Source organism: Apteryx mantelli, chromosome 9 (assembly GCF_036417845.1).
Source record: "Apteryx mantelli isolate bAptMan1 chromosome 9, bAptMan1.hap1, whole genome shotgun sequence".
NCBI classification, from domain to species: Eukaryota; Metazoa; Chordata; class Aves; order Apterygiformes; family Apterygidae; genus Apteryx; species Apteryx mantelli.
Window position 1 is genome coordinate 29,318,802 of NC_089986.1, and position 26,444 is coordinate 29,345,245.

At 44.4% G+C, this 26,444-nt stretch overlaps 1 protein-coding gene across 5 annotated transcripts; it reads left to right on the plus strand.

Annotated features, from left to right (window-relative positions):
- The first annotated feature begins 22 nt into the window (after positions 1–22).
- On the plus strand, positions 23–25,993 carry CEP63 (centrosomal protein 63). Of its 5 annotated transcripts, none has more exons than XM_067302056.1 (15): positions 23–99; positions 2,733–2,801; positions 4,529–4,706; positions 6,090–6,185; positions 8,459–8,584; positions 9,466–9,579; positions 12,018–12,254; positions 12,514–12,659; positions 13,461–13,589; positions 14,208–14,322; positions 16,191–16,388; positions 16,875–16,961; positions 19,719–19,924; positions 20,488–20,806; positions 23,588–25,993. In XM_067302056.1, exons 2-15 carry the CDS (start codon positions 2,758–2,760, stop codon positions 23,744–23,746), a joined length of 2,154 nt encoding a protein of 717 aa, XP_067158157.1. In that variant the 5' UTR covers positions 23–99; positions 2,733–2,757; the 3' UTR covers positions 23,747–25,993. The 5 variants fall into 5 exon arrangements, with proteins under 5 accessions (XP_067158157.1, XP_067158155.1, XP_067158158.1 ...); XM_067302054.1 differs by lacking the exon at positions 23–99 and adding an exon at positions 335–517; XM_067302057.1 differs by lacking the exon at positions 23–99 and adding an exon at positions 335–517 and having other exon boundaries at positions 12,021–12,254.
- The last annotated feature ends 451 nt before the right edge of the window (positions 25,994–26,444 follow it).

Below are 26,444 nucleotides of genomic sequence, written 5' to 3' on the forward strand. Positions count from 1 at the left end.
GCAGTGCTCGCCCGCCGCCGCCGCCGCGTCGTCCCGCGCGCGCCGCGCCGCGCCAGCGGCTGAGGGCGGGAGGAGGGGGCCCGGCGGGGAGGCAGCGAGGTAGGGCCGGCCCGCCCGCCCGCCTGAGCCCGCCGCCGCCCTCCCCCGGCCGCGGCGGCGAGCAAGGGCCCCCTGCCCGGAGCTCGCGCCGCCCGGCAGCGCCCTGCCCGCGCGCGCCGGCCTCGCGCCGCCAACGGTCACAGCGGCCGGGGCCGCGGCCCGCCGTGAGGGCACCTCCGGCCCGCAGCGGCCACAAGCCGCGCTGGAGGGAGGGAGGGAGCGCGGTGAGCGTAGTCAGAGCTGAGCTGAGCGTCCGGGCGGCGGGAGCAGGCGGGGCGGCGGCAGCGCGGAGCTTCCCCCGGGAGCCGAGGCGGCCCCGCGGCTCGCGGCCAGGCCGCTGCGGCTCCCGGGGCTCTTTCTCTCGCCTCTGAAGCAGCCGCGGGTGGAGTCTGCAGCGGACAGCGAGCTGGTTCAGCACGTGCGTGTCCTGAACTGCTGGGAAGTTCTCCCTGAAGTCTGATCCCTCTTGCCGCACCTGCTTTTCTCTTCGTTGCAAACCTGTGTCCAGCAGCCTTTTAAGCACTTGGAAATTGCATCCTACCGTAGGGTCTTTCTAAATGCTAAATAATCCCATTCTTCTCTCACGAGCTGTATTTTCAAGGCCTTCTGTGTGTTGTCAGTTTTCTGCCCTTGGCTATTCTGTTGCTCTGCTTCCTTCTTGAGGTGGGATGCCAATAATGACTTTTTTTTTAAAGTTTTCTTTTTCTCTTTATTCAAGTACTTCCTCCTTCTTCAATTTCAAAAGTGACAGGCCAGCTCTCATTGCTTCAGCTGGAATTAATGGTAGAGATTAACCTTACTGTCGTGCTGTGTATTTACTGTCTTTACTCATTAGTCGCCTGTCGTTTGCACATCTTGAGTAGAGGTGTCCAATTCTGAGGTTCTTTTCCCCAAATCAGGATAAGCCGCTAGGTATGCCAGACAGGCAGGCTGAGGCGTTGGATGCTCTTCTTAGAGCCTAACAGAAGCGGGAGTGGATGCTGCCCGGCTTTTCATGGCACTAAAGCTTTTAGCGTTGAACTTATTCCAGATTCTCATGAAAGGAGCGGCTGAAAAAGGGGCCTGGATTGCTCTCCATGTTTTCTTTTTGAATTTTAGGAGAAGTTTTCTGTAATGAACGATGAAATCTCTCTGCTACCCATTGAAAACTAATTCTGTGTGGGCGTGATTAGAATAAAATAGAAGAGCTGCTGCTGGTTAATGTCTGCTGTGGCCACCTGGAGAACTCTCCTGGCCTGCTGTCAGCAGCTCTGGGGAGCTGCTCCTCTGCTCTCACCGGCGGCTCTGCCATCAGCAATACAACCAAGAGGCTCTGCATACTGATTGAATTCTGTCAAGCGCGGGCAGAGCTAAAGAGAGACAAAACACTCTATCAGTGTAGGGTCTTTTTTTTTTTGCCTCCATGAAATATTTATTTTGCGAATATGTGTGGTAGAAAATGCATCTGAACTCCAATGACAGGCTTTAATCTCTTCATGGGGTTTTAAAATGTGCTAGGAGCAGGATGGAAGCTCTGACTTAAGAGACCAAAGCCAAGTCTGCGTGTTTCTGAAAATCTCACTTTCTGTGACCCATGGTGCCCCTTCTGTTGACTGCGTAATAATACCATAAAGATTTTTAAGGAAAGATGTTGTGAAGATCCATCTCTAAATACCTGGGAGAGTGCATGGGTGCTTTGGTAACAGAAGATTGCATGAACACCTCCAAATAGCAAAATGAAGTGTATTTTTGTGATCTCAGGCTGAGTTAACCAAAAGGGTCACTGTTTCATGGACATTTTCATCACATTTTCATGGACAACCCACTGAAATAAAATTACAGTTCCAGTGTAACTTTTATTTAGTTTTTATTCTCCTTTTTTGCCTTTAAACCTTTCTTGCTTTACAAGTGTGTGAGACTTCTGTATGTGCATATGTACATGCGTTCATGACTTAACGGTCAGGTACTGCTACTGTAAACCCATGAAACTTATTTTCGTAGCTTAAGGCACCAGAGGAATCTTTTAAAAAGTCAGTGCTATATTGAGAGAACCATATTAAGCAACAATGTGTCTTGAAAGCAGTAATGAGCTTTGTGCTCTATTTAAGCTGGTCTCTATTAGAGACCTAATTTATGGATAGTTTTTTTCACTGCTGCTTGCTTGCAAGGTGCTTAGGTTTTTTTCTCTGAAGCAACAAATATCCCAGTCAGAGATGGCTCTCGGGCCTGGAAGTTCCTGAGTCCGGCTCTTCCTCTGCAGTTCAGTATACCCAAAAGGCTGGAGATCTGCCAATCCTAGTGCGTTGAGCTAACCAGTTTGCTAAGGCGCATGTTCTCTTTACTGCTCTTTGAGTTATTCTGTTCATTAGGTAACACTGTTATATCATCCCAAATTGATGGAGCTGAATGCTTGAGTGCGTGTGTGTGTGTGTTTGTAGAAAAATCTATTTTCCTTTGTTTGGCAGATGTCTGGCTTGTAAATTCATGAAGGTGACCACTGTTCTCCTCACCTGTAATTGTGCACCAGCAGTATATTATGTGATTTTTTAACTTCTTTTCTGTGGACTTCTGCTGTGTGTTTTGCGGTCGGATGGAGAAGTAGGCTTGCTGATATATTGCCTTAGGTGACCTCTGTTTCTTGTTTACTTTCCTAGCTGCTAACGCCACCAGGATTTGGCAATGGAGGCTTTGCTGGAAGGAATGCAAAGACATGGGCAGGGGAGGTATGTATGTAACAGTATACACCGGTCCGTCAGACTAATTCAGACTAATTCCCCTTTTATTTAGAACCAAATCCTCTATTACCAGTCAGGCAGAACTGCCATTGCTCAAATAAGGCCTTTGCTGTTTGTCTGCTCGTGCCTGCTCTGTACAGCAGCCTTCAACTAAAACAGAAGCAAAGCCACTGGGTGAGCTGGCTTCCCAGTTAATCCTTGCTGTCTCATACTGTGGTCTTGCTACTAATGCTATGTTTCATCTTCCCTAAAAACTTTACCTCCTTTTGTTTTTAAAACCCTTCTTACCTTCTAACACCAGGAGCAGTAGTAATTAAAAGTGAATAAGTATCTTTCTAAGAGCCCTATTAGCTTAATGAGACATGCCTTTGCTACCTGTTTCTACTGGAAACATCTGATTATTTCTTGAGCATGCTGGCACTGTAAAGCACCGTTCATCTCTGAAGAGTTCTTCATGCTCTGTCGGGGCGAAAGTATCTAGGCTTTTGGATCCCAGAGAGACTGTAATGCCAACAATGGGGGAGAAAAACATTGTTTTATTTGTTCAACAAGTGTGAAGCAAAAGTCGTTGATGCTGTTTTCATAGCTGTCTTTGAGAATTTGACCCAAATTTAGCAATACCATATATTTCTTCTACAAATAACTGGTTGCAGAAATCAAGCTCAGACTGAGCTTTATATTAGCAGTTGCTGAGAAGGAAATGTTCTTGTTCTGCATAATAGCTGCTGATTTCTGGTTAACTTGCAGGACAGGGTGAACTTCAAATTTAAATGATTTGGTCTCCTTTAAGAACTATTTCTTTCCCTATTAAAACAACTGTCAAGTTGTGAAGCGCGCATATGCTCTGGGAGAACAGAGACATTTCGATCCCTTAACCTATTGATTTCCATTTCTTCCGAGTGCTTCCCATTTGACAGGCAAATTAAAGGGGTAAAGATCATCATAGAGTTCACTGCCCTCTAGGGCTGTATCTTGCAAGCCTTCATATTGTCCCTGGCTTAGCAGCTTGTGAAGTTTTAGAGGAGTTAGCTGAATTGGCTTCAATAATTACTGCACCAAATTAGAAATTCCGCAGTCACTAGGGAGCATGCTGTCCCCAATGGATTGTGAATGTTTTATTCTTCATTATCATGTTGTCATCCAACCCCCTCCACTTAGGATTTTGTTTGCATTTGTGATAAACTTCTATTTTCAGGAGCTGATAGCTTGGCTGTAAGATTCCTCTGGTGACTGAAACTTGGTATAAAATGTCTCTGCTTGGAGAGCAATTAAGAAGAATAGAAAATATGGATAAAACCTGTTCTCTTTTACTTAGATAATGCATAGTACCAAGACAAAGGGATAAGTACATGTGGGTGCTTGTTATCCTTCTATGATTAAAAGGAAAAACATGTCTATATTTAAAAGTGTAGCTCATTTATTCTGGCTAGGATTTAAAAAGTGTTCCTCAATGGTCATTGCTGAAGTTAGGTCTCGGCTCAGTGATACGAACGTACCACTTGTGAGGTATTGCATTAGAGGACTGGATGAATGCGTAAAAATTGTATGTATTTCTTCCCAAGCTGATTTGCTTAGTGTGCAAAGTCCTATGTATGCCCAGTTGGTCCCTTAGCACGAGTCAGTTTGTTCTGCTGACCGTGGTGGTACAGGAGTGCTGGACCTGTGCTGGGTGGTGCCTGCTTTGGGACTTCAGCAAGTTCTTTCCCTTCCAACAGCGGGTTCTTGACTTCGTGCGAGGCCGAGCTGCAGGAGCTGATGAAGCAGATCGACATTATGGTGGCTCACAAGAAATCGGAGTGGGAAGGACAGACGCAGGCCTTGGAGGCTTGCTTAGATGTTCGAGAGCAGGAGCTTTCCTCTGCCAGGGCTGCTTTGGAAGAAAAATACAAGGAGGTACCGCCTCGAGTTCACTGTTTCCTGGTCAGCATGGTCCCTCGTGTTTTACCTGTTACAATTCAGTGTAAAGACTGTTGTTGACTTTGCACAGAAGCATGCTGTGTATCGGTTGTTGTTTCATCAGAACTGACTGATTATTGTGGTTTAAATGCCAAGCCAAAGCACGAGGTTAAATTTTGCAAATAGCTGTGTTATGGGCAACAGGAACCTGTCTCATAATTGGAGATGAGCGCTAGAATTTACAAAAACGAAGGAGCCTGTTGGACCAAGGAACCCAATTCATAATTCAGAGTGACGTGGTCAGTTCCCTAAGGCCTGACTGAAGTTCACAGTGTGAATTGTCAGAGTTTCTACAGAGAACCCAGAGACTCTGAATCTGGATACAACAGTAGTCAACAGCCCAGTTACCTGTAATCATAGGTAGAAAAAAAAATGTACTGGTGTAAACTGGGAGGTCCTCAAAGGATTGTTTTGTGTGCCCTGTGGTGCAGAATTTGTAGTCCTAAAAAAAATAAAAGGCTACTATATCTGGAGTGAGGCCACGGGATTTTTGTTCAGAAGGGCTGTGATTTTTATTAGGTAGGTTATCATTGTTCTTATCAGTTGTGTTTTCTCTAGACGCTTTTGAAATATTTCTTGCCATCGGAAACAAACATTTATGTCAAAAAAACCCTGTAAAGTATAGTTAAAAATCACTGCTGGAGCATATTCATGCTTTTGGTTTATTCATAGGATTTTTTTGTGATTATTTCTTTTAAGACTGGCGTGTATTATGTATTTATTGGATTGCTATCTTTTGGACCCACAGTTAGAAAGGTGGCTCTCCTGTGGATAGGAGAAGGATGGGAAGAAGTGAAAATGAGTCAAAGGAGCATTTGAATCAATATAAGCGAAGTCCTCGCCATGAGCTTTAAAGCCCCACGTCGTCCCTCTCATCTCCCTGCATTATTTAGAACTCTCTGCTTCACCTGAGAGTTGTAAGATGATGACGTGGCTCTCTTTTCTGGTGGTAGATACTTTGAAATCTAACGTGCATCTATGAACAATTTGATGAAAATGCCACAGAAAAATAGCCTTTTGACCCAGGACCAAAATGAAAGCCAGAATCTCGATGGCTCAAAGCAAGAGTCCAGAACAGAAACAGTTCTGACCCCAGCCCAACAAAGATTTAGGTGCATGGTTAACCTGGTTCATGGTGAGTGGCCCCATTGCAACATGCATTTTTTAAAAAAAATTTAGGATCTTTTAACAGTCACTTACCACTGTTGCTATAATGTGCATGTGTGTCCATGGAGTGAAAACTTATTCCAGTACCTACTGACAGTGTAGTTTAAGTCTGCTTCTGCTGTTTATTCCTTTGCCTTTTAATGCTTTATTTAGGTTGGCATGTTGCGTCAGCAGTTAGAAGACACAGAAAAAGCCAAACAGGACATGGTTAGAGAATATGAACAGCAGCTGAAGAAATTTCAAGAAGAGGTGAGTTTCAGAAAAATAAGATTGGTCTTTAGTTCCCAGTTGATAAGTGATCTGACAGGTGAAGTACTTTGCGTCACTGCTGTGGTTTTCAACCTTTCCATTCTTTTAATCTTTATGCTCTTACAAAAGAGAGCGTTGAGTGTAGACAAAGTAATGTTTTTATGCTTCAGTAGCCCTGTTTCTCTTGCGTTGGAGGACCTTGGCTGCTGGAGTGGAAGGATGTAGTAAATGTATTGTTGTAATTTTCATCTGCACAAATTTACTGCAAAAATTTCCTATATTCTCCCACTGTATTCACCATGGTGCTTGTGCTGAAGTTGTCATGGGTACAGGAAGTAGCAGTTTGTTCCCTCAGCATTTCATGGAATTAAAAAGGAGCGATGGTGTAACTGGCCGTTGTCGTGTGAAGAAAACATGAAATGAGATTGGTATGCAGTCTCATCGCTTTTTGCCTCCATTTATTCTCTTTTTTTTTTTTTTTGGTGAGGGTTTTGTTTTCTGAAGCCATATTAGTCTTAATGCACTCAGTAGAAACTAAGTATACTTACTTTTTAAAAATAATTTTAGTGCTTTTGTCTCGTAAAGAATTTCTTATTTACTGCAAGGTGGTGCACGTGCGGATGTCCTGCAGGTGGTGTAGCAGTGTTCCCTGCCTGTGCCTTCACTCTGCCTGTCTCCGCTTGCTTGTCAGGAGCAGGGAGTTAAACAGCATGAACAGCTAGTAGAGCATTGACCTGCTTTCTCTGGAGGGTTTGGCTTAGTTCCTGCTCACCGTAAGACATAAGTTAAACTAATTTTGTAGTTTCAGCTTTGACGACAGAAGGCATCTGTCCTTGTTTAAAACACCTTACTACTCAGTATGATCAACTGTCTTCATTCATTAGGTGTTCCCACTGGAATAACGGGCGAGCTGTAAAGCAAAGCTGAGATGCATTGGCAGATCTGCCTAATTTCTACAGTAGAATTATTATTTAATATTTGACTTATTATTATTTATTTTAATTAAAAAGTGTGTGTTGAGGCCAAAGTTGCAATGCATTGGTATTTTATCCGCAAAGGATTAATGTAGAGGACATTAATTTCCAATATTCCTCAGTCTCCTATTCTGTTCTTAGTACTGTTTGTGGGGAAGTTCTCCCTGCTTCAGTTTACCACCATTTCCAGTAAACTGCATGTACAGTGTCCAACTCACTGACTTTGTTAAAAGGATAAATCAGTACTTGCAGTCTTCCTGACTTGTTGAAAACATGTTCATATATTAGTTGTAAGCCCGTACATCTATCCATTCCCATTGAACATGCCTAAGCACTTTGCTAACTCAGGGCTCTGGAGGACCTTTCAAGAACAGAAGTCAGCTTTTGTGACCAGTGCATGGGGCTGTGAATCATGAGGTCTTGATTCAGATGTTTTTCTTTCACAGTCATCCTCCTCATCCACGGGCTTAGCTTTCTTCCTGAATAAAACGGGAATGATGATTTCTCAAATTCACGTGGCTGTTTGGAAACGTAACTTGTTTAATAGTTGAGTTGTGTGGAGCTCCTCAGATGGAAAAATCTGTGCAAGTTGCTAGTGACTGTTTGCACAGAGGGTCATCTAAAAGTCAAGGGCTTCTTCCTCATTTGTGGTGCTGTTATGAATTCAGAACTCTAGCAGTAGGCATAAAAGTGATATTTTCTGTTGGCATTCTCCAGTCACTGTGAAATGCAGAAAATGACAGATGAAATAGTGTTGATACTATGTGTAATAGCAATGCTCAAATCTTCCTTCTCCGGCTAAGTGGAAGCCTTCCAGTTGCTCCTTGAGCTTCATGGGCGCTCTTTGGTCTTAAAGAAGCTATCTCCATGTAGACTCTCCCTCCACGCTTGCTGTGTGGTGTGCCCTTCTGGGTTAGTAAATGCACCGCACGTACTGCCTGCTGCTGCCTGTAGAGAGAGCGGTACCACACTTAGCTACATCAACAGCTACACTTAAGCCTCCATCTTATCAATTTCTTAGTCGTGCCTTAGTACTGATAAGACAGAGATTTAACTGTAGCTGCTGATGTCGTGACCGAGCGGCATCTTGCTCCTTCTTTGTACAACTCGGCTTATTTTGTGTTCATATCGAATATGATAGGTTTATACAAATAGAAGTCTTCACTTGCAAACCACATGGCCTTGAATTGAGGGAATTGTTTGCACAGAGCCATTTTGTGTGCCTTCCTTCAAAACGCTATTTAATTCTTGCAGAGCTGGACTCGAGCAGTGTAGTCTTATTCACTGACTTCCTTGCAGTTGGCCAGGCTGAGGAGAAGCTATGAGAAGCTGCAGAAGAAACAGCTGAAAGAAGCTAGAGAACAAAGTGCCAAGCGAGAAGAGGAGGACCAGTTTGAAATGAGCCGACTGACCAGGAAGCTGGAGGTACGTAGAGTTAGAAAGCAGACACTGATTGGGGTCATGGTATTGACTGCCTGGGCCTCAGTGAGGACTCTGAGTACTCAACCAGGGAGTGGACAGTGAATCCTCGTTTAAAAACAAAAAATCTTTGTCTGCTCCAGGTTAGCTCTTCTCAACTGCTTGTGTAATACAGGCCCCAGTGCAAAAAACAGCCTTTAAGTACACGGGAGAACTCATGCTGCTGTTCTTGATCTTAGACTAAATAAAAGGAAGAAGGTGCTGGAAGCATAATTAATTATGCGAACAAAATGAATTCCGGTGTGAAGAGGTTGTCATCTCACTGCTTTGAGGGGGAGGGAACCACATATCAAACTTCTTTTCAACTCTGTCTCATCTTTTAATCTTCCTGCCATGCTGAGCTCAATTGCACCCAATTTTCTTCAGCTCTACCCTTTAGTCGGGGCTAACAAACACATCTGACTGATGTAGCGTCCAATTTCTGGATCAAAGATTAGCATTAAAATTCTATATTTCATGCTTGCCGTCTTAGCGATTTCAATAGCAGCCTGTTTTAGAAGCTAAAGCCAGGCTGAATTGTTAAACCTCTGACAGCAAATTCATGAAGCCTAGCCATGAATCTGTTAGCACTTAACATTTGTAAACAGCAATAATTGACACCGAGGTTTTAACTCAGGAGGGAGAAAAATACAGCGAGCACAGTGTGCGAGGGGTTTTGTACCGCTGAGTTGGTACATCAAATGACTGGCTAATGGTTTCCCCGCTGTGGGGAAAGATGCAGGAAGATAGAGCGGAGGGAGAAAGCAAACATGCGTATGAACTGGAAGGGGGCCATCTTGTCAACTGAGCGGACGTGCTGCTGCAGGCCACCCCTGCTGTCTTTGCAGGAGTTTCGTCAAAAATCACTTGACTGGGAGAAGCAGCGCTTGCTCTACCAGCAGCAGGTGGCATCGCTGGAAGCGCAGAGGAAGGCTTTGGCTGAGCAGTCTGAGCTCATTCAGGTACAATTAACATGTGCTGAAAGTTTTTGTTGTGCTTGTGGCAGCAGGAGGGAGGGGGGCAAAGGGGGAGAGACTAATGAAATCTCTCGGGCTTGAATCCAGTTTAGGTTGCCATTGAAATGACTTCTAATGTCCTGGCGCAATAAGCTTTATTTGTGTACGCGTATGGGAAAAAAAGATCTGGAGTCTATCGACAGAGGTTAGATAAGTGTCCCCCAGCTCTTCCCTCCCGCCCCGCTGCCCCCTTTTAACCTGTCATATTAGTACGGAAGACAGTAGGATGAAGCTTTCTGCAAGAGTCGGAGACCACAGCATATGACGCTTTAAAATGACTGTTAGGTCACGCCGCCTGGTTCAAAGCTGCGTACCTGACGGTAGCTAAATATAGCTTCTAGGTCCAGCTCAGAGGATGGTGTTGGAAAATAGTTCTCCCCTACAACAGATGCCTCCACAAAGTACCAAAGCAACAGCAATTTTCAGCACCCCCCCCCTTAGCACCCCCCCCCCTTAAAGGCAAAGCGTAATGGAGCTGCTGTTCCTGAAAAGCTGGTCGCTCGGTGAGCTGGGCTGCGGCAGGGCTGGATGAATTGACCTAGAGCACAGCTGTGAAGCCGCGCTGACACAATCACAGCAGACGCTGCTAAGAAGCTCTTGCTGGGGGCTTTACACTTAATGGGCTCCTGAGTTGTTCTCGAGTGGAAGCTCCTGCAAGGAGGAAGTTTGTGATGACAGGATTGAAGCTGGCTCTGGCAGGGGCTTTGTGAGGGGCTGACACTGGTAAATCTACAAATGCAGAGCGCGTCTTTGAACAGAAGGTCTTGCTGCTCTGCTGTCTTTGTATCATTGATAGCTCAATTGTCTGGGAACAGATGTGTCCTTGGAGTGCTGGCTGGGATCCTGGATCACAGGGGGATGGCTGTGGAGCAGAAGAACAGAAATTTGGGGAGGTTTTTCCTAAGCAGCGTAGGCGAGTTAGGTGCATGGTTACCACGAACAGACCGAGCCCTCAATTTCTTTGAAAAGCCAAGCATGAAAGAACTAAATTTGTCTTGCATGTTTCTATTCAATTCTAGAAGTCTATTCTATTTTATGTGCTCGCTTATTTTTTTTTGGCGTGAGGTCAAGTTGAGATGCGTGACCCTGGAGCGCCTTCCTGTTCCCCTTGGTTCAGCCGCGTTCCCCTCATGCCTTTCAGTGCAGGTTATGGAAGCGTGGCGCTCTCGTCCGGTAACACCTCCACGTAACACCTGCAACCTTTAAAGTCAACAGGTGAAATCTGGTTTTCTGTGCTGCGCTGCATGCTCTGTGGCAGCAAATAAAAGATAGCTTAATGTTTTCTTAACGCCGAAATGAATATTCGGGTAGTCTGGCACTCTGGTTTCTTGGGCTGAAAAAAGCTATACTTTAAATTCTTGCCCCTCTTGATTACATTTTCTGTCTTGACTATTCCGATAATGAAAAGGCTGTAATCAAAATTATACCATAGTCTTCCAAACACACAGTTCCCATAGTTTTCTCTGTTATGGGGCATTATATGCCAGCAAATAAATAAGCAAGTGCTGATTCTGAAGCTGACAGGAATTGCTACTCTTAGAAATTGATAGCAAAGGAGTACTCAAATATTTTGTTTCAGCCTTTAAAAATTATAAGGTACTACACAGAAAGGGTAGATACAAAGTAAATTTTCTTAGAAAATTATATGAGAGCTGGCTTGTTAAATTCCATCAGTTAGGAGTGAGGAAAGAAATGCTACGAAATAAAGTATTGTGCCAGTAAATAGTAGAGCACGTATTGTTTGCTAGTCACACGTTCCTTATAACTATTACTCTTTTTTTTGTCTTCTATTAAAGCGATAAAACATTCAAAGCCAGCATTCTAGCAAGCTGTTAGAAGCAGATATTTACTGCATAAAGCAAAGCATAATTGACTGTTGCACTCGGTTCAGTTTCTGATTTGTTTGATGCCCTCCCTCCCTCCCCCCCCACCCCACTGTGCACCAGGAACTGCTTTCTGTCCTGGTGTGGAATTAATGGTTGGGTTATCTCGAGCTTGTGTATGGTGCTTGCAAACCTTCTTACATGCTGTCATCTCTCTAGGTCTAGTCTTGGGTTAATGGGCAAAAAAAAAACCAGCCAGCTTTGTTCTTGGTTCATACTTGGCAACTTGAGCTATTTGAGAACCTCTTTTCCCAGATCCTGTTTGAACCCCTTTTGGAATTGGAGGGACCCCTCAAACTTATTTATTTTAATTCTATCCATTTTCGGAAGTTTTGCTCATCTTGTAACCCTGGAACAGTGCTTCCCCTAGTTCCCTGAAAGGTAGTTTTGCTTATTTTGAGAGTGTGATTTGCTGCACAAAGAAATTGGTGTAAAATCCATGCAGTTTTGATGCGCTGTGCTTTCTGTAGTTTAGCTTTAATACAAACCAATTGCTGTTAGCAGACTCAGCTTGCCGGTCGGAAGCAGATGCTGGAGTCGGTGGAGCTGGCTAGCCGATCGGAAATCCAGCACTTAACCAGCAAGCTGGAGAGGGCCAATGATGCTATCTGTGCCAATGAGTTGGAGGTGGAGAGACTTAACATGAGAGTGGACGATCTAACCGAAAACAATCGGATGATTCTGGAAGATCAGCAAAGAGTTCAAGAAGAATTAAGGCAATCCAAGAAAATGTCAGAGGTCAGTGGAGGAATTGTCAGGGAACTGAACATAAAGCAGGGTCTGTGAGAAGCAGCAGGAAGGGTTGTCATCCCAGAGCTCCTGTCTCTTTCTAGAGCCTTTGTAAAGTTCCAGATTGGCCTCAAAGCTGGCTTTGTACCTATGTGGTGCTCTGCAGTGTTTCCAAAGGTTTCTTAAAAATGTCATCAACCTCTCATCTCATTATAATAAACTGATTTGGTCCATCTGGCAGCAGTCATTCCTTCTCCCTCCTGTGCAGGTATTACAGGATGAGAAGATGGAGCTTAGGGCCACCTTGCAGTCTCAAGAAGATTTCATTGAGAGCTCCAAGCTGCATCAGGAGCAGTTACAGAAGGAGCTGGCCAGGCTGACTGAAACTCTTCACACAAAAGAACTCCTCATCAGGTAGCAGCTGTGCCTTTTTGGTACTTACCCTGTTGAATCCACATTTACGCTCCAGGTTCTCTGAGGACAGTGGCGGCATTTTCACAGAGCTGAATCTGTATTGGTTGATATATAGAATAGTGAGAAACTGTAAAGTGTACAAGTGCTTTGCTTTCTTGCAGCACTTGTCAAATTGCGTTGCTTTTGAAATCAGCTGATTCTCAGTAAAGAATACGGATGGAGTCAGCTTTCTACTCTACTAGGTTTCTGGAGGCAGCACAGACCTTTTGGGTGGGTTCCCCCGCTGCCCCGGTATTTTCAGTTAAGTGCCGGAGGCCTTTCAGGACTTGATTCTGTACATACTGATGTCAGTGAAAATTCTCACCAATTTAATGATGTCAGATTAGGGCGTTGGTAAAGTAATTACACAGGTGGCAAAATCATCTCAGCCTTCCCATTCTGCACGGGCAACATGCAAATGCTAGAGAGTTCCGATGACCATGTCAAAAGGTGTAGGCGTACCTTACCTAGCGGCCACGCCGTTTCTTGCAAATAGTTACTGGGTGTCTGATAATGGCAGTGAAACTGTCTGGTTCAGAGACGCCAGCATCGAAATAGACTGTAGTCCTTAATCAGCCTGAATTCAAACAGGGAGCTGTCATTGAGCTGACATGTTTGTGCATTCGGAATGTGCACAGGTGTCACCTAGTGTTGGTTTTCTTGTATTTCCAGAGAATTATGAGAAAACAGTTATGTTCCCCGTATTAGTGAAGCTGGGCAAGATGTTTTTGTGTTGAGATTTAAGCCCATGTCTCTGCATAGGGCCTTGGAAGAACGCTTGCAGGAGAAACAGCTGTCTTCTCCGGGCCTGGAGCATCTACTCCTGCAGTTGGATGTTGCCCAGAAGAAGGAACAGCACTTACAGTTGGAGGTGACTCATCTTGAGCACAGGTAGCTGACTGTTTAGTTCCTCAGGATGCTCACTGAAACTTGCATAATAATATAATACACTGTATTCATCAAGTTAACCAGACCCACTGATTTCTGTAAGCTTATTTAAAATATCAAAGGGCTAAAGAAATCCAATGCTATTCATTTTGAAGTTTAATAGCGAGACTGTTTTGCTAACTGGTTGGCTGCTTTTCATTGTATGCTGTGGGTGTTTTTATTTTATTTTAGCTTGCTTAGGCTTAGCACCTTCATTCTTAATAGGTTAAGGAGTCTGTGTTAGTCAGCTCGTAAGACCAGATCTAGACCTTCCTCTTGAATAAGAATTATAAACAAGTTTTCTTCTCCGAGTTTGTGGTTCAGACTAATATTTGCCAGGGAAGTTGGTACTTTTATTATGGTAAAGAAACAAGAAACCACTATATCTACTAGATCAGATTCATCATCTTTTTTTGAAATGATTTTGGTACACAGACTCAAAGGGTTGGTAAGGAACTTCTAGGTTAAAGTCCAGTTTCTGTTATGACGGACACTGGAGACGGCTTGGAAGATCAAAGTTTCTTCTGACCATGTTCTCCTCCTTGGAGAATTCTAATCTCTAGTTTTATGTTTGGCATCCAGCCTGGTGTCTTCAAATGCAAGGTGTGTACAGCTGAGTGAAGAGCTGGCTGCGAACATCAAAGAGCTGCAGTCAGTGGAAGAACACCATAGTGACTCAAAGGCAGAGATTAAAAAGGTAATGTCTCTTTGTTCCTGGGCGCTTGTGGAGTCGGCCATTCGCACGTGTGTCGTGTGCCTCAGCAGAGACTGCGGTGCGCTCTGTTAGCAAAGCTCCGAATGGGATCCGAGGCCGGGAGCGTTGTGGAAGCAGTGGTATGCTGAAGGGTGAGGAGCAGACCTGACAAAGGAGGAGATGAGGATGGTTTTGCGGGTTTCTGTGCATCGGTGTGAAGCTTACTTCATGAGCCTCTTCTAGGCCTATCCCTACATCGTGCAGTGCTTCTTTGTGGTGTGGAGATGCTTGAATTACTGCTGGAGGGACTGAATGAGCAAAGATATTCAGGCCTGGAATCCTGACCTTAATCCTGATGCGGGATTCCAGCAGCATGAAAAACAGAGAAAAGGAGATGGGTTCTGCTGTAGTATGTCCCACCATACTCAAGGGATGGGTTCAAACATATTCTAGTCCATCGTGTGAGTGAGTTTGCTTCAAACTGGACATCTACATGTGTATATCCAGGGTGTGAAAGAGATGGAGCAGCCTCAGCTGCTGTGAGAACCTCACCCTGCTGCTGCGTGCACCTAAGGGAGGCCAGTCCTCCAAAAAGCTCGGCTTTAGTAAGGGTCTAGATCAGGCAGTGTGAGAGCTTTCACTGGAGTCCGATTAGGCTAGACACCTTTTTGGATTAAATGTGAAAATATCACTTTGAAACTTTCTATCCCGTATTCTTAATGTACAGAGATGCAGATTCTGCCAGATGTGTGCGTGCTTACACATTTAAACAACCACACAATAAATAAATCTTCTACAGGCTAATGAGGAAGAAAGAGATTTGTTACGGTTGTTTCTATTTTATGTACGTGGGAAGCACTGAGGTGACATAGTGATAAATCACTATATATATATAAAAAATATAGTATATTTACATGGCTAGGCAGAGATCTATTGGTTCAATTTTTCAGAATGTTTGTAATTCTCAGCAAAATCCTGGTTTTGGATGGTTGGTGCTTCTGGCTAACGGAATGGAATATTAGCAAAGGAATTATATTCTCTATATGTTGTTCTGTTATGACACTGAATAAACACGTGGTGTGCCTGCCAGAATGTTGCGCGCAAGGCTGTTCCTCCATCTCAAAAAGGATGTAAGACAAGATAAGGTATGGAAAAAGATGACCAAAAGGTGGAGTGGCTTTAATACAGGGAATAGCTGGATAGAGTATGACTTTACCAAGCTGGAGAAGAGATAATTGAGACTGAATATACTAAAAGTAAAATCATGCATGTCGTGAAGGTAAATAAGGAATGATTATTCTCTCTTGTGATACAGAGACTAGTTGCCATCAAATGAAGTTATGAAAACAGAGGTGTATTTTTACCCTTTGCATAGCTAACCTTTGGAAATTTGCCCTGGGTAGCTTTGGATGCTACAAGTTAATATTGGTTCAAAAGGTTGGCCAAATTCATGGAAGAGAAGTCTGATCAGGGCTATTTAAAGATACCATCTCTGGCTCAGGAAGGCAGAGGAACAAATTGCAAGGGCATAAAATGGAAGTATTGCTGTGCTTGCCCAGTGTTTACATCTTGCCTTGGTTATCTGATAGAATGATGAACTAGAGGGACTGTGATTTGATCCGTTATGCGTCTTCTCAAGTTCTCCACAGCATGTAACTTGCATCTTGTCTCCGTTGGCGGTTTATGGTGTGGAAAAGGAATGGGACGAGGTGGTTATCAATCAGGAAGGACAAGCGTGCACACGAGGATTGCTACATAGAGCTTTTTGTTTTCTGGTACTTAGATTTCACGTGACCATGTCCAACGCTTTTGCTTACTTGGTGAAATATCTTTTAAAATCTCTTTGGTGTTGTGTGCGTATCTTCCTCCAGCTGAAAGAGCAGCTCTCTCGAGCTGAACAGGCTCACAATAGTGAGCTGGAAGGGATGAAAAAGGAAATCTCCAAGTTAACACAGGAGCTACACCAGCGGGACATTACAATTGCATCAAAAAGTGGCTCCACGTCAGACCTAGAACACCGGCTGAGAACAGAGATTGAAAGAGCAGAGAGGAAAGCAGTGGAGCACAGGGTAAAAAATGCAGAAGACTCTTATGCTGCCTCTTTAAGAGGTCTGAGGGCTTGCAATACATCAGGCTTTTTAGCTATGTTAATAGCTTCCTTCTGTCTTCAGTCTTAGAAGGAAGACTTTAGAGACCCTCCTAGTGAAATCTTCCTATTTATGGTGTTCGTTACGTCTGTCTCGCCTCTTCTTCTTTTCAAACCTGTAACTGTTTGGCAGTCTTGCAGATTTCTTTGATACAGCTCATGTTAACTAGGCTAGAATGATGGCATCTTTGAAAACTGAAGCAAATGACTCTGCACAGTTACTTGTATGGTCTTTCCTCTAGTCTTGCAGGAGTAACGGCCCAAAACTTGCTTCGTAAAATGTAGTTACGCTTGAACTGAGGGTGGAAAATGGTTGTAAGAGGTGGGCGGGGCATGCTTTCCGTGTTTGTGGGTGTTTGGGGATTTTTTGTTTTGTTTTTTGACCTTTTGTTTGCCTCTGTCTCTTCAGGTAATTCTGGTTCAGCTGGAAACCCTGAGGCTGGAAAACCGTCATCTCTCAGAGATGCTGGAGAAAATGGAGTTTGGTATGGTGGAGGTATGCATTAGGGAACAAAGATGGGAAGGAGCTAGCCTCGTGGGTCCCCTACCTGGGAGCAATAATACCCTTTGTCCAGGCCTCTCAATGCTTGGTAGAGTTCAGTGAACATAAACGCCAGGTAAAAGGGCCAATTTGTAAGGAAATAAGGCTGAGAAATACTGCGCATCCTGCTTAGTCCCAAAGTATTCAGGAGAAATGCAGAAACAGAACTCTAATCTCACTGTTCCCTCTCCATGGGGTCGGACCCACGATTTTCAGCACATTGTGGTACTCTTCCATTTTATGCCAGTTTGCCTTAAGAATCTGATTCTAAATCCCTGATGTCCTTTTGACCTAGTCCAGAGCAGTTCCAGCTCTGGCCCTTGCAGTTCCTGGGGTGGAAGCATGTTCCACACCTGGTGAGGGGGCATTCAGCAGAGCTGTCCCCTGTGCACAGCCTGTGGGCTGGAAGCCTCGGGGCGATGTGCCGGCAAGGAGCTCTCTGGTGGGGTTGGCTGGTCACAGCACTCTTAAGGCCAGGTTTTCGAGCATCTCACCCGGAGGGGAGCAGGGAGACCTGCATGGAAGAGTGGTGGTCTGTGCAGGGACGATGCCTTGAAGGTGGTTTGTTTCAGTGCCTGCAGGAGGTAAGAAATGACCAGTTTGCAACGGTCAGATTGCAGATGACCAGCCTAGATGCCTCACACTGGGTCAAGGGCTGGATTCAGGCAGCTGGAAACCCAGTGGGAATATACTGTTGGAGCTTTTATCCTGGCAGAACTGTGGGAGGGGAAACACTTGGCTCTTTAATATTAGTTTGGAGTGGTGGTGAAATGTGCCAAGTTCCCGGGAAGCTGCTCTGTGGAAGTTTGTGGCCAGTGAGCTGGAGAAAAAGCAAAACTTTCTGGAGGGCTCACTTGAGATTGAAGTGACCTAAAGATCATTACCTTCTGCTTGAAGTGCCAGGTGGCCTTCTACCCGCCTGTCTTACCAAAAGCTTGATAGTGAAGTGCAAACCAAGAAAACTGTTTAAAAACAAAACAAAAAAACAATCGTTCCCCCCCCCCCCCCCCCGACACAGCCCCGTGGCCCCTGTGAGCCTACCTTGGGTAGGATGAGAGAAGGAGAACTCCTGCTACAGACACTGGCTGGGTTCTTGAAATGCACATTAGAAAAATCCTTAAATACAGCTGTGATGAGAATGAATTAAGCATCTGATTATAACAGAATGTGCAAAAAAAAAAAAAAAAAAAAAGTGGGAAAGTCACAGGAGTAGAAACAATGGAAATGGTATCCACCTGGCCTGGTAAGGAGGAGAGATGGGGAGAAGAGAAGCAAGTTGTTCCGAGTTTCCAAAAAGAAAAAAAAAATCGTGTTTCTACCAGTGAAAGTTGTTTGAGGCAGACTTGTTAAGTTGCATAATGTTTAAAATAACTCGTCAAATTCTGGAGAGGGTTGGAAATGGCAATTCAGAGTTACAGATTTATTTTTTGCATGGGCATCATATGGGTGAGATTGTGTGCGCTTTGTCTTCTGAGAGCTGCTTCGGCTCGGAAGCTAGGCAACAGCACGAAGGGGTTTGCCGCAGCAGAGAAGCGCGATTGTTTGCGTGTGGTCACACCGCCCCTTGTAAAGGCTACTTAGTGTAGGGCAACCGGCTGTGAATAAACACGCTTTGATACGGCTGTGTCGCTAGAAGTGGTAACCAACCGTTTGTCTCCCTGTATAGTCTCCCATCTCTGTTCCCTCTGCCTTTGCGGTATTAACAAAACGTTAATGCTCCTCTCGGGTCTGCCAATAGAGCTACTTACGTAAGTGCTTCTGAAACCGTTCTCCTCATCAGCCCAGTTAGTTTCATAATTTCAACAGCACTAGATTTTTACGTGCTATAACCTGTTGGTTCAGGAAGGGGGACAGGATGAGACATAGAAACAGTATTTGGGCAGTGGCATATATTGTTCATGTGGGTAATTCTAGGGAAAGTTTGTCCCAAAAAACAGTACTGAGGAACAGTTCTTTACCCTGAATGTAGAGGAGCCTTTATTTCCTGGCTCAGTATTGTTTGCTAAGGCAGAATATTTCTAAAGGGTTATGGATCACCCCAGTTGGGGAGATGAATGTGCAGCCTTCGGTAGTTACTACTCCAGGCCTTTTCTAATTTGAGTGAGGGAACCTGGAAGTGTTCTTGCAAGCAGCTTTGCTGCTAGATGAGATGAAAGTCAGCTTCTCACTGAGGATGGTTACTTCTCATCAACAGCTAAGCTTCTCATCAACAGGAGCAAGTGTTCCTCTGCACCATGGGAAGTCTCTGGTGGAACCTGCTACTTTGGTACACTCCAATGAACACATGTATCTGGAGAGTTGTTCAGACTCAGATGTTTTATTTGGGTGCCACCTGAGTATTCCCAGCTTTGGCTGTGAGGCTTCCCCTAGTGATATGAGGAAAATCCTAGAATATAAGGCTGGAAGAGAACTTGAGGTCATTATCCCAGGGCCAGAGACAGGTGCATCTGAGTTATTCTTGGTCTATATTTTTCTGACTGTTTTTAAAAGCACCTAATGAGAAGGGGGACTTCCTAGGCAAATTAGCACAGCCTGTCTGGATGTAGACACAATAAGACATATAGAATTGATTTGTTTTTAGAAAAGCCTTGAAAATTTTGCCAGTTGATACAGGATATGCTTTAATGAATCACTTACCAACTTCTGCTCTGGATTTCCCTACGGTGTCTTGCAAAACAGAAGTTTTGACTTTAGCCCTTTGCTCTCTCTTAGGGAAAAGATGTCACCCTAAGAGCTCTCAGAGAAGGCTATGCTGCTGAACTAAATAAATTAAAATCTGAGAACCAGCAATTGCAGAAGGATCTAGCAGAGGCTAGAGCAAAACTGCAGCTCTCTACTCAGGTCTGCCAGGATGAACCTGAGATCATTGCTCAGCAGGTCCAAAGTGAAGAGCCTGAGACCAGGGCTGTACAGTACAGGTGAGTGTTGCGTGACCCAAGAATGCTGCCTCCTTCTTATGAAAGAGAACGGAAGGCAGGTGCATGTGTGGGTTTCTAATGCCACGTGCTTTGTGTAGAGCATCCATCCCCAGCACACAGTGTGTATGGGAGAGCACAAAGGGCTGTTCTGGAATCTCCTTTTGTGGCTTATGTAGTGCCCTAGCGTTTAGCCTCGGTCGTTTTGCATTCTGCGAAGCCAGCTAGCCTTTGGCCACTGCTGTTCTAGATAGAGAAGCACTATGCACTGGTTTTGGTGAAGGGATTGGATTTGGCCCAGGTGGCTGTGCTCTTTTCCCTTGCCATAATCGGAAGTGCAACAGATTGTAATTTTTGATATCCACGGTAGTAGGACAGTGAATGAGAGTTCCCTGGGAACTGGATATACATCTGGGAGTCCTGTGAATACAAGAGAGAGCTGGTTTGGATTGCCAGGGCTATCAGTAAACTGTATGTTAATTGTTGTCTCTGTGCAAGTTCTTGCTGAAGTTCAGCTGCTATGTGTCAAACTGTCAAACAGTTGTGCTTTCAAACCTGCCTTCCAGGACAACTCGGGAGGCGCAGCACAAACATGAGGAACAAACAGAGAAAACGCCTCACAAGCCTGACAGGACTATCCAGCATCATCAAGGGGAACCCCAGAAGTGGAAAATTCAGCCTTTGCCTGCTGAAATGGGTGCTGCGACCTCCGAGACTGGTGAACCACCTGCCCAGACCAGCCGGAAGAACTGTGTGGAATCTCTTGCTTCTGGTGCCCTGCTGGGAGCAGATTCTTTGCTCCTTGTGCTGGATGGAAACATAGGTTTCACTGATGAAGCATCTGGACAGTCTATCTCAAGTCTTCAGAGAGAATCCATGCCTTTGGTAAGCAGTCATATGGAAGCTGATGGTTGCTCCTCAGTGGCTGATGATACAGCTGAGTTCTCATCAGGCAAAAAGCAGCAGGTTTTTGAATCTACAGTCTGACCCTATGGCATGTGTGCTTATAGATCAAAACTAAAGCAGGGAGAAAGACCGCTCTTGGGTGGTTAATCCTTGAATGATGGGAACCATGTGATTATTCCTCAAAACTGTCTGAGGGTAAAGTCTTTCTATTTGGTATAACTGCTAAGCTAATTCCAGAGATTCGGTATTAGATGGTTCAGGCTGTCATAGTTCTCTCCATACTGGAGCTGTACATCCATGTCTACTGTGACCTGTTTCTGTCACTTCAAAATGCTGCTTGGTCTTTTGGGTTGGGTCTGTAGTAGAGGCTCAGATACCAAAACGGATGTAGAGTGCCGAGTATTTTAACATACAGTTTCTGGGAGGAATCTTGAGCCTGGTGCTGCGTGTCTACGTTCCCTGTTTAATGCGTGGGGTGAGTTTGACTCCTGTGAATGGAACTGCAGCGATCAGCACACTGAATCCAGAGAGCCACTTGTGCCAGCTGATGGGAAAGCCTGAAATCAGTGCTTCGCTCAGCAGAAGTGGAGGTTATTGACTGAAGAAGTGCAACCCAGAGTCTTTTCTAGAAAGCAGTTGAAACCCTTTTTCGTAGTCACTGATCATACTTTTTTTAGTAGGGAGCAGTTTTGGTGTCTTCTCGATCCTCTTACTTAACTGTTGAAGCACTTGTCCAAGATGCAGGAAACTTGGATTCAATCACTTCTTGCCTGAGAGGTTTAAACCTTTGTTACCCAGTACCCATTGGAGTTCCCAGGCTGTAGCCTGACTTGACAAGGACAGGGTGAGGGGGAGTGAAAGAGGAAAGCTGAGACTAAATGTACGCTAGAAGGTGTTACGTACTGAGTCAGACTGCCGGGCTGTGGTGGTTCAGGGACGGGAGAATCCTGGGGACTGCTCCCTGCTCTACACGTCTAGATACTAGCAGTCTTTGAAGTTTTTCTCCTCTGGTTGTGTTGTAAGCAGTGACAAGAGCTATTATTCATTTTGTAGGGAGCCCAGAGAAGCCTCCAGGGCTGATGCACAGATAAGTGGAGGCTTGTCAGGTTTGTAGATCTTGATGAGGTTTGCTACCAAAAGTAGGTGTTGATCCTTTCAAGGCTAAGTCACTTGTGGGTGTGTCCAGAAAACGAATTTTAGGAGCCTGTATGTGTTCTAAATGGAAGCTCTTCAGATGGTGGGGCTGGAACAGGTCCTCTTCAGGGCCCGAGAAGCTCTAGGGCTTGATATCTGGTAGAAGAGAACGTATTGCTTTGGCTTCTGTATTGTCTGAGTGGCAGAAATAAGGTTTCTGAGGAAATGCAGGTTAATATTTCTCCTAGTGTTCACTGAGACTCCCTGTTCCTAGTCAGGCTCCTGCATCTTTAAATCAGTACCGTTAACATTAAGAGAGGAGAGGCCTCGTCAGTGGGCAATAAGGGGATGGAGGAGAATTGCGTGTTTTCTGCAGCCTTTTTTCCACTTCCCTATGTTCCTGTGGGTTGGTAGAAAGCCAGAAAGCCATGAAACTCCAGAATTTGGAAACAACCAGTTTCATTCTCTTGCCAAGATGCTGAGGCAAGATTTCTGTAGTGGAAAACAGCTCCTTAGTAACTTGGTAATTCACCTGCCAGTCCCTATGCAGGAAGCTTCTCTTCATCTACTCTTAAATTAAGTTTAATTACAATATTGTTCTTGTAAGTTCAGGACCTGTGGGTGTTCAGAACCATGCGAGTAGCAGGAATAGCTTTTGTCTGCAAGGCAAAGATTCTAGGGTAATTTATCGACCGTTACTAGCTGAATTGAAGTGGCATTTTAGTGGGCTGTGATGGGAGTTCAGTTTGTACTTCACACATGCAAGTGTAGCATAAACCTATTATTTCAGGAAGAGGAAGTATACAAAAGAAAGCGGAGAGATCCTCGGTGCTAGCCCAGTTTGGTAGTGCTTTCACTTCTTCCACTGGAATGGAAGACTTACATACGGGGTAATGATTTTATGTTACCCTCTGTAGTTTTGGCAAAGGCAAGGGAGATTTTCTTTGCTTGTAGGAGGCTCCTGAGAGGGACGTTTACCTATGATACAAGTGTGAGACCTGAGTGCCTAGTCTGCCCTAGTAGGATAGAAATGACACAGCAGCCCTTTGGGAGCATGTTTACTTGCCTGTTTTGCTGATCATTGGTGTACTTGACTGTGAAACTTGGAATGAAAGAATACCAGATGTCTACTTCTATATATACATTTTATAAATTTCTATAATGGTTTTTGGAGACAACCAAGGAATGTTGCTATCTTTTCATTGTTGACTGCCATTCTGCAGAGTAGCTGGCTGGCATAATCCTGAGTGGGACACTCAAGCACAACTTCTAATGATGGTTTTACTTGATATCTTCCAATATAGGTGCTTTTGAAAATCTTGTCTGGTGCTGGCAGGACTTTCCTTTGAGAAATCTTAATCATGTCATTATTCTTGCTCTTTGAAAATGTTAGTGGTTTCAGCTAACTTTTATGGATGTAGTAGATCATGAACCTGAAGGTAGTATTGTGCTGCTGATGCTTGCATTGCTTCTCGAGTGTGTTGAAACAAAATGATTATGATCTCTGTAATTTCAGTTAAATCTACTGTTTTGTCCCTGATGCTCTAGTGGCAGAATGTATTTTGAAGCTTCTTGTTGGAGTTTTCTCTGCTCATCAGCCCTGTTAACGTTTACGTTTCTCTTTAGTGCCCCCTGCCTACAGCTTCAGTTGGATCGATAGCTGCAAGATATCTGGAAGAGGAAGAACTGAGATCCCAGCACATCCTGAAACGCCTAGATACTCACATTGAGGAACTGAAGAAAGAGAGTGAAAAGACAGTGAAACAGTTTGGACACCAGGAGTAATGGTTTTTCAGAGTCATTGAATTTGAACGTTGGTTTACTTAAATGATTTAAAGGTGTGAGGGGGAAGGTTCCCATGAACCAGCTGCCCTTGGAGCTTGAGTGAGAGACCTTACCTTCTGCTTTGAGCTGAGCCAGCAGGCTGGGTATCGAGGGGAGGAAACTCCTCTCTAACTTGTTTGATCTGATGGAGATGATTACACTAGTGGAACTGCACCTCCACCTTAAACGCTTTAGTTGGCTTGTTGTGGGTCAGAAAGCTGCATCAGAGAAGTGTTTGTGCACTGACTCACAAAGAGATTGTGGTATTTTTAGAAGCAAACCATTTGCTAATTTTAATGTAAAGTATTTAAAGTATATTTTATACATGTAAAAGCATTGAAATAAAAGGGGAAAAGACCCCTTTGCTTTTTCTTACAAAGGTAAAGAGTAGATCTCTCGTGGCCTGTGCTGCCTTCTCATCAGGAACTTTGGCACTTTTTCCATCCTTTCCCTTCAAGAATAGCTATACTCTTGAGAAGACAAAGTATATGATTCCTCTTCCTTTAGGCCAGCTGTATTTTCCCCAGTTCATTTTTTCCCCGTAGCAGAATTTCTTAATATTTCCTGGTTCGTCTTGCAACTTCTGCCATTTACTGTTTGTACGGTCTCCAGCGTCTTCATCTTGCTTGCCCGTTGTGTGAAGTACTGCAAAATACCTGAGGGACGAATGACTGAATTCTGACTGTGGTCACAGCTCTTATAAAAGAGGAGTAATTGAAACTGAAAATGAATTTGAATGGGTGGGGAACCGCACACAAGTGAGATTCATCTGTACACCAGCTGTAATTACAGCTACTGCATAAGCTGGTATCGGCCCGATTTGAACCCAGTCAGTGTCTCAGACGCTGTCCCGTGGAGTTGAACTGCTTAACATATATTTTGTGACCTGCTTGGGGGTATATATCCAGCCCTTTTCAACAAAAATAAGTTGGTAAGGAGTGAACTGAACCCATTTCCAATGGATTTGCCTTTCTCCAAGTGGGATTCTGCAGCTCTTCCTGTGGCTGTGCCTTGCAACCTCTGTACAGGCAAATTCAGGCATGGAGACATTCCTCGTCCGTGTCTGAGTTTAAATTTCCTCTTCCTTTCCCTCACCTTCACCTTGCCCTAGAGCAGCTTAATGCTGATGAGAAGCAGGAATTCAAAAGCAAGATAAGGATGCAAAAAGCAACCACTGGGTCGGGCTGACCTGCTCTGTTCAGCAAAGGTGGGGATGCCTCTCTGCAAACTGCAGCCTCTGTATCGTGCCACAAAAGTAGGTCTGTGTTCTGGAGATGTAAAGCATGGAGCACTCCTGAATCCTGGCCTCTGCAGCAACAAATCCTTTCATTTTAGATTTCTTCTGGAATTCTCTGAACAAGGATAAGACCTTCGAATACATTCTAGATTCTCAATGTGCACTTCTTGTAATAAAGCGTTTAGCTGCCCGCAGCTGGGGATATACTGTGGCCATGGATTTTGCAAACAGCCAGCATTGGCCTCAGCTTCTGTTCAGAGCTGCCCACCAGTAAGTGGTTTCGGAATATCCACCGTAAATATCCAGTGCTCAAGTAAGGACTTGTTGGTCATGAGGTGTTTTGACAAAAACTGAACAGCAAGATAGAACAAACTATTGTTTTCCCTTCCCGTGTGAATCTGCAGATCTGCTGAGTGTGCAGTAGTCCAAAGCTCCTATGGATTCCTCATGTTCCTCAACTGTGAGAGCAATACCATTTTTGTAATACCTTTTGAACGTGCCATGTGAACTGCTTTGTAATTCTTGAAGGCTTGTTAACTTACTGAGAGTTACATCATGCACTGCTTTCAGAAATTTAAACAACGTTTTGGCTCGTTAGTACGGTTTGCTTCCCTAATCCCTTCTTTTAGGGATGTTTGACATTTAATCTTGTCAGAAGTGAGGCGTGAAATTGAAGATGATCCATTTGTTCAATGAGCAGCTGTAATCCTACAGTGTTTATTAATCTCTAGTACATGTAATAAACAGCTCCATTCAGGGAGTAAACTGTAAGAATTTGATCTAAAGTGATCTAAAGAGTAAAATTTGCAGCAGGGGAGCTGTTTGTCCAACTTGCACTTGTGGTCTCCTCCCCTTCCCCCCATGGAAACGTACCATCTCTCTTGCTCTGTTGCAGCCTCTTCCATTTTCTTCAAGGTCGGGAAAAATATTTAGGTGAAGGTCCAGGAAAATACATGTATTCTAAATGGTGAGCTTCTTAGAAGTTTTTCTTTCTAAAAAATATGCCTGCTTCCTTGTGGGCTGACTTCTTTAGGTGTCTTTTTGTTTGTTTTTTTAGAAGTAGAACATCCCCCTCCCTATTCTAGATGAAGAACTTGGTGCTTCCTGTTATCCTTTTCTTTGTATTTCCTTAAGTGATAAATAATTCAGAAAGGGGGGGATTCCTGTTGCTTCGTGAGGAAGAGCAAACCATTGTGTCCTGAAGAACTACTGATTTCTAGCGGGGGAGAAGATCGGCCTGGGAAGCTGTTAGTAGTGTTGGGAAGACAGACTTTACTGGCTGTCAGGAGGAAGGTCTTCTGCTGTAGGTAATCACTGGCTCGGCTCAAGCAGGTGAGTGTGTCATGCAGCCTTCTTTCAGGCATGATAGAAGGGGCACTTACATTCATTCAGTAAGAGTTAGAAACACAGGCTGTTGCCTTG

Bases quoted from the DNA above. Each gene is read 5' to 3' on its own strand.
- CEP63 (XM_067302056.1), top strand. From the start codon at position 2,758: ATGGAGGCTTTGCTGGAAGGAATGCAAAGACATGGGCAGGGGAG. The intron at 14,323-16,190 runs GTAATGTCTCTT...ATCTTCCTCCAG, and splicing joins CAAAGGCAGAGATTAAAAAG to CTGAAAGAGCAGCTCTCTCG. The intron at 16,962-19,718 runs GTATGCATTAGG...GCTCTCTCTTAG, and splicing joins TGGAGTTTGGTATGGTGGAG to GGAAAAGATGTCACCCTAAG.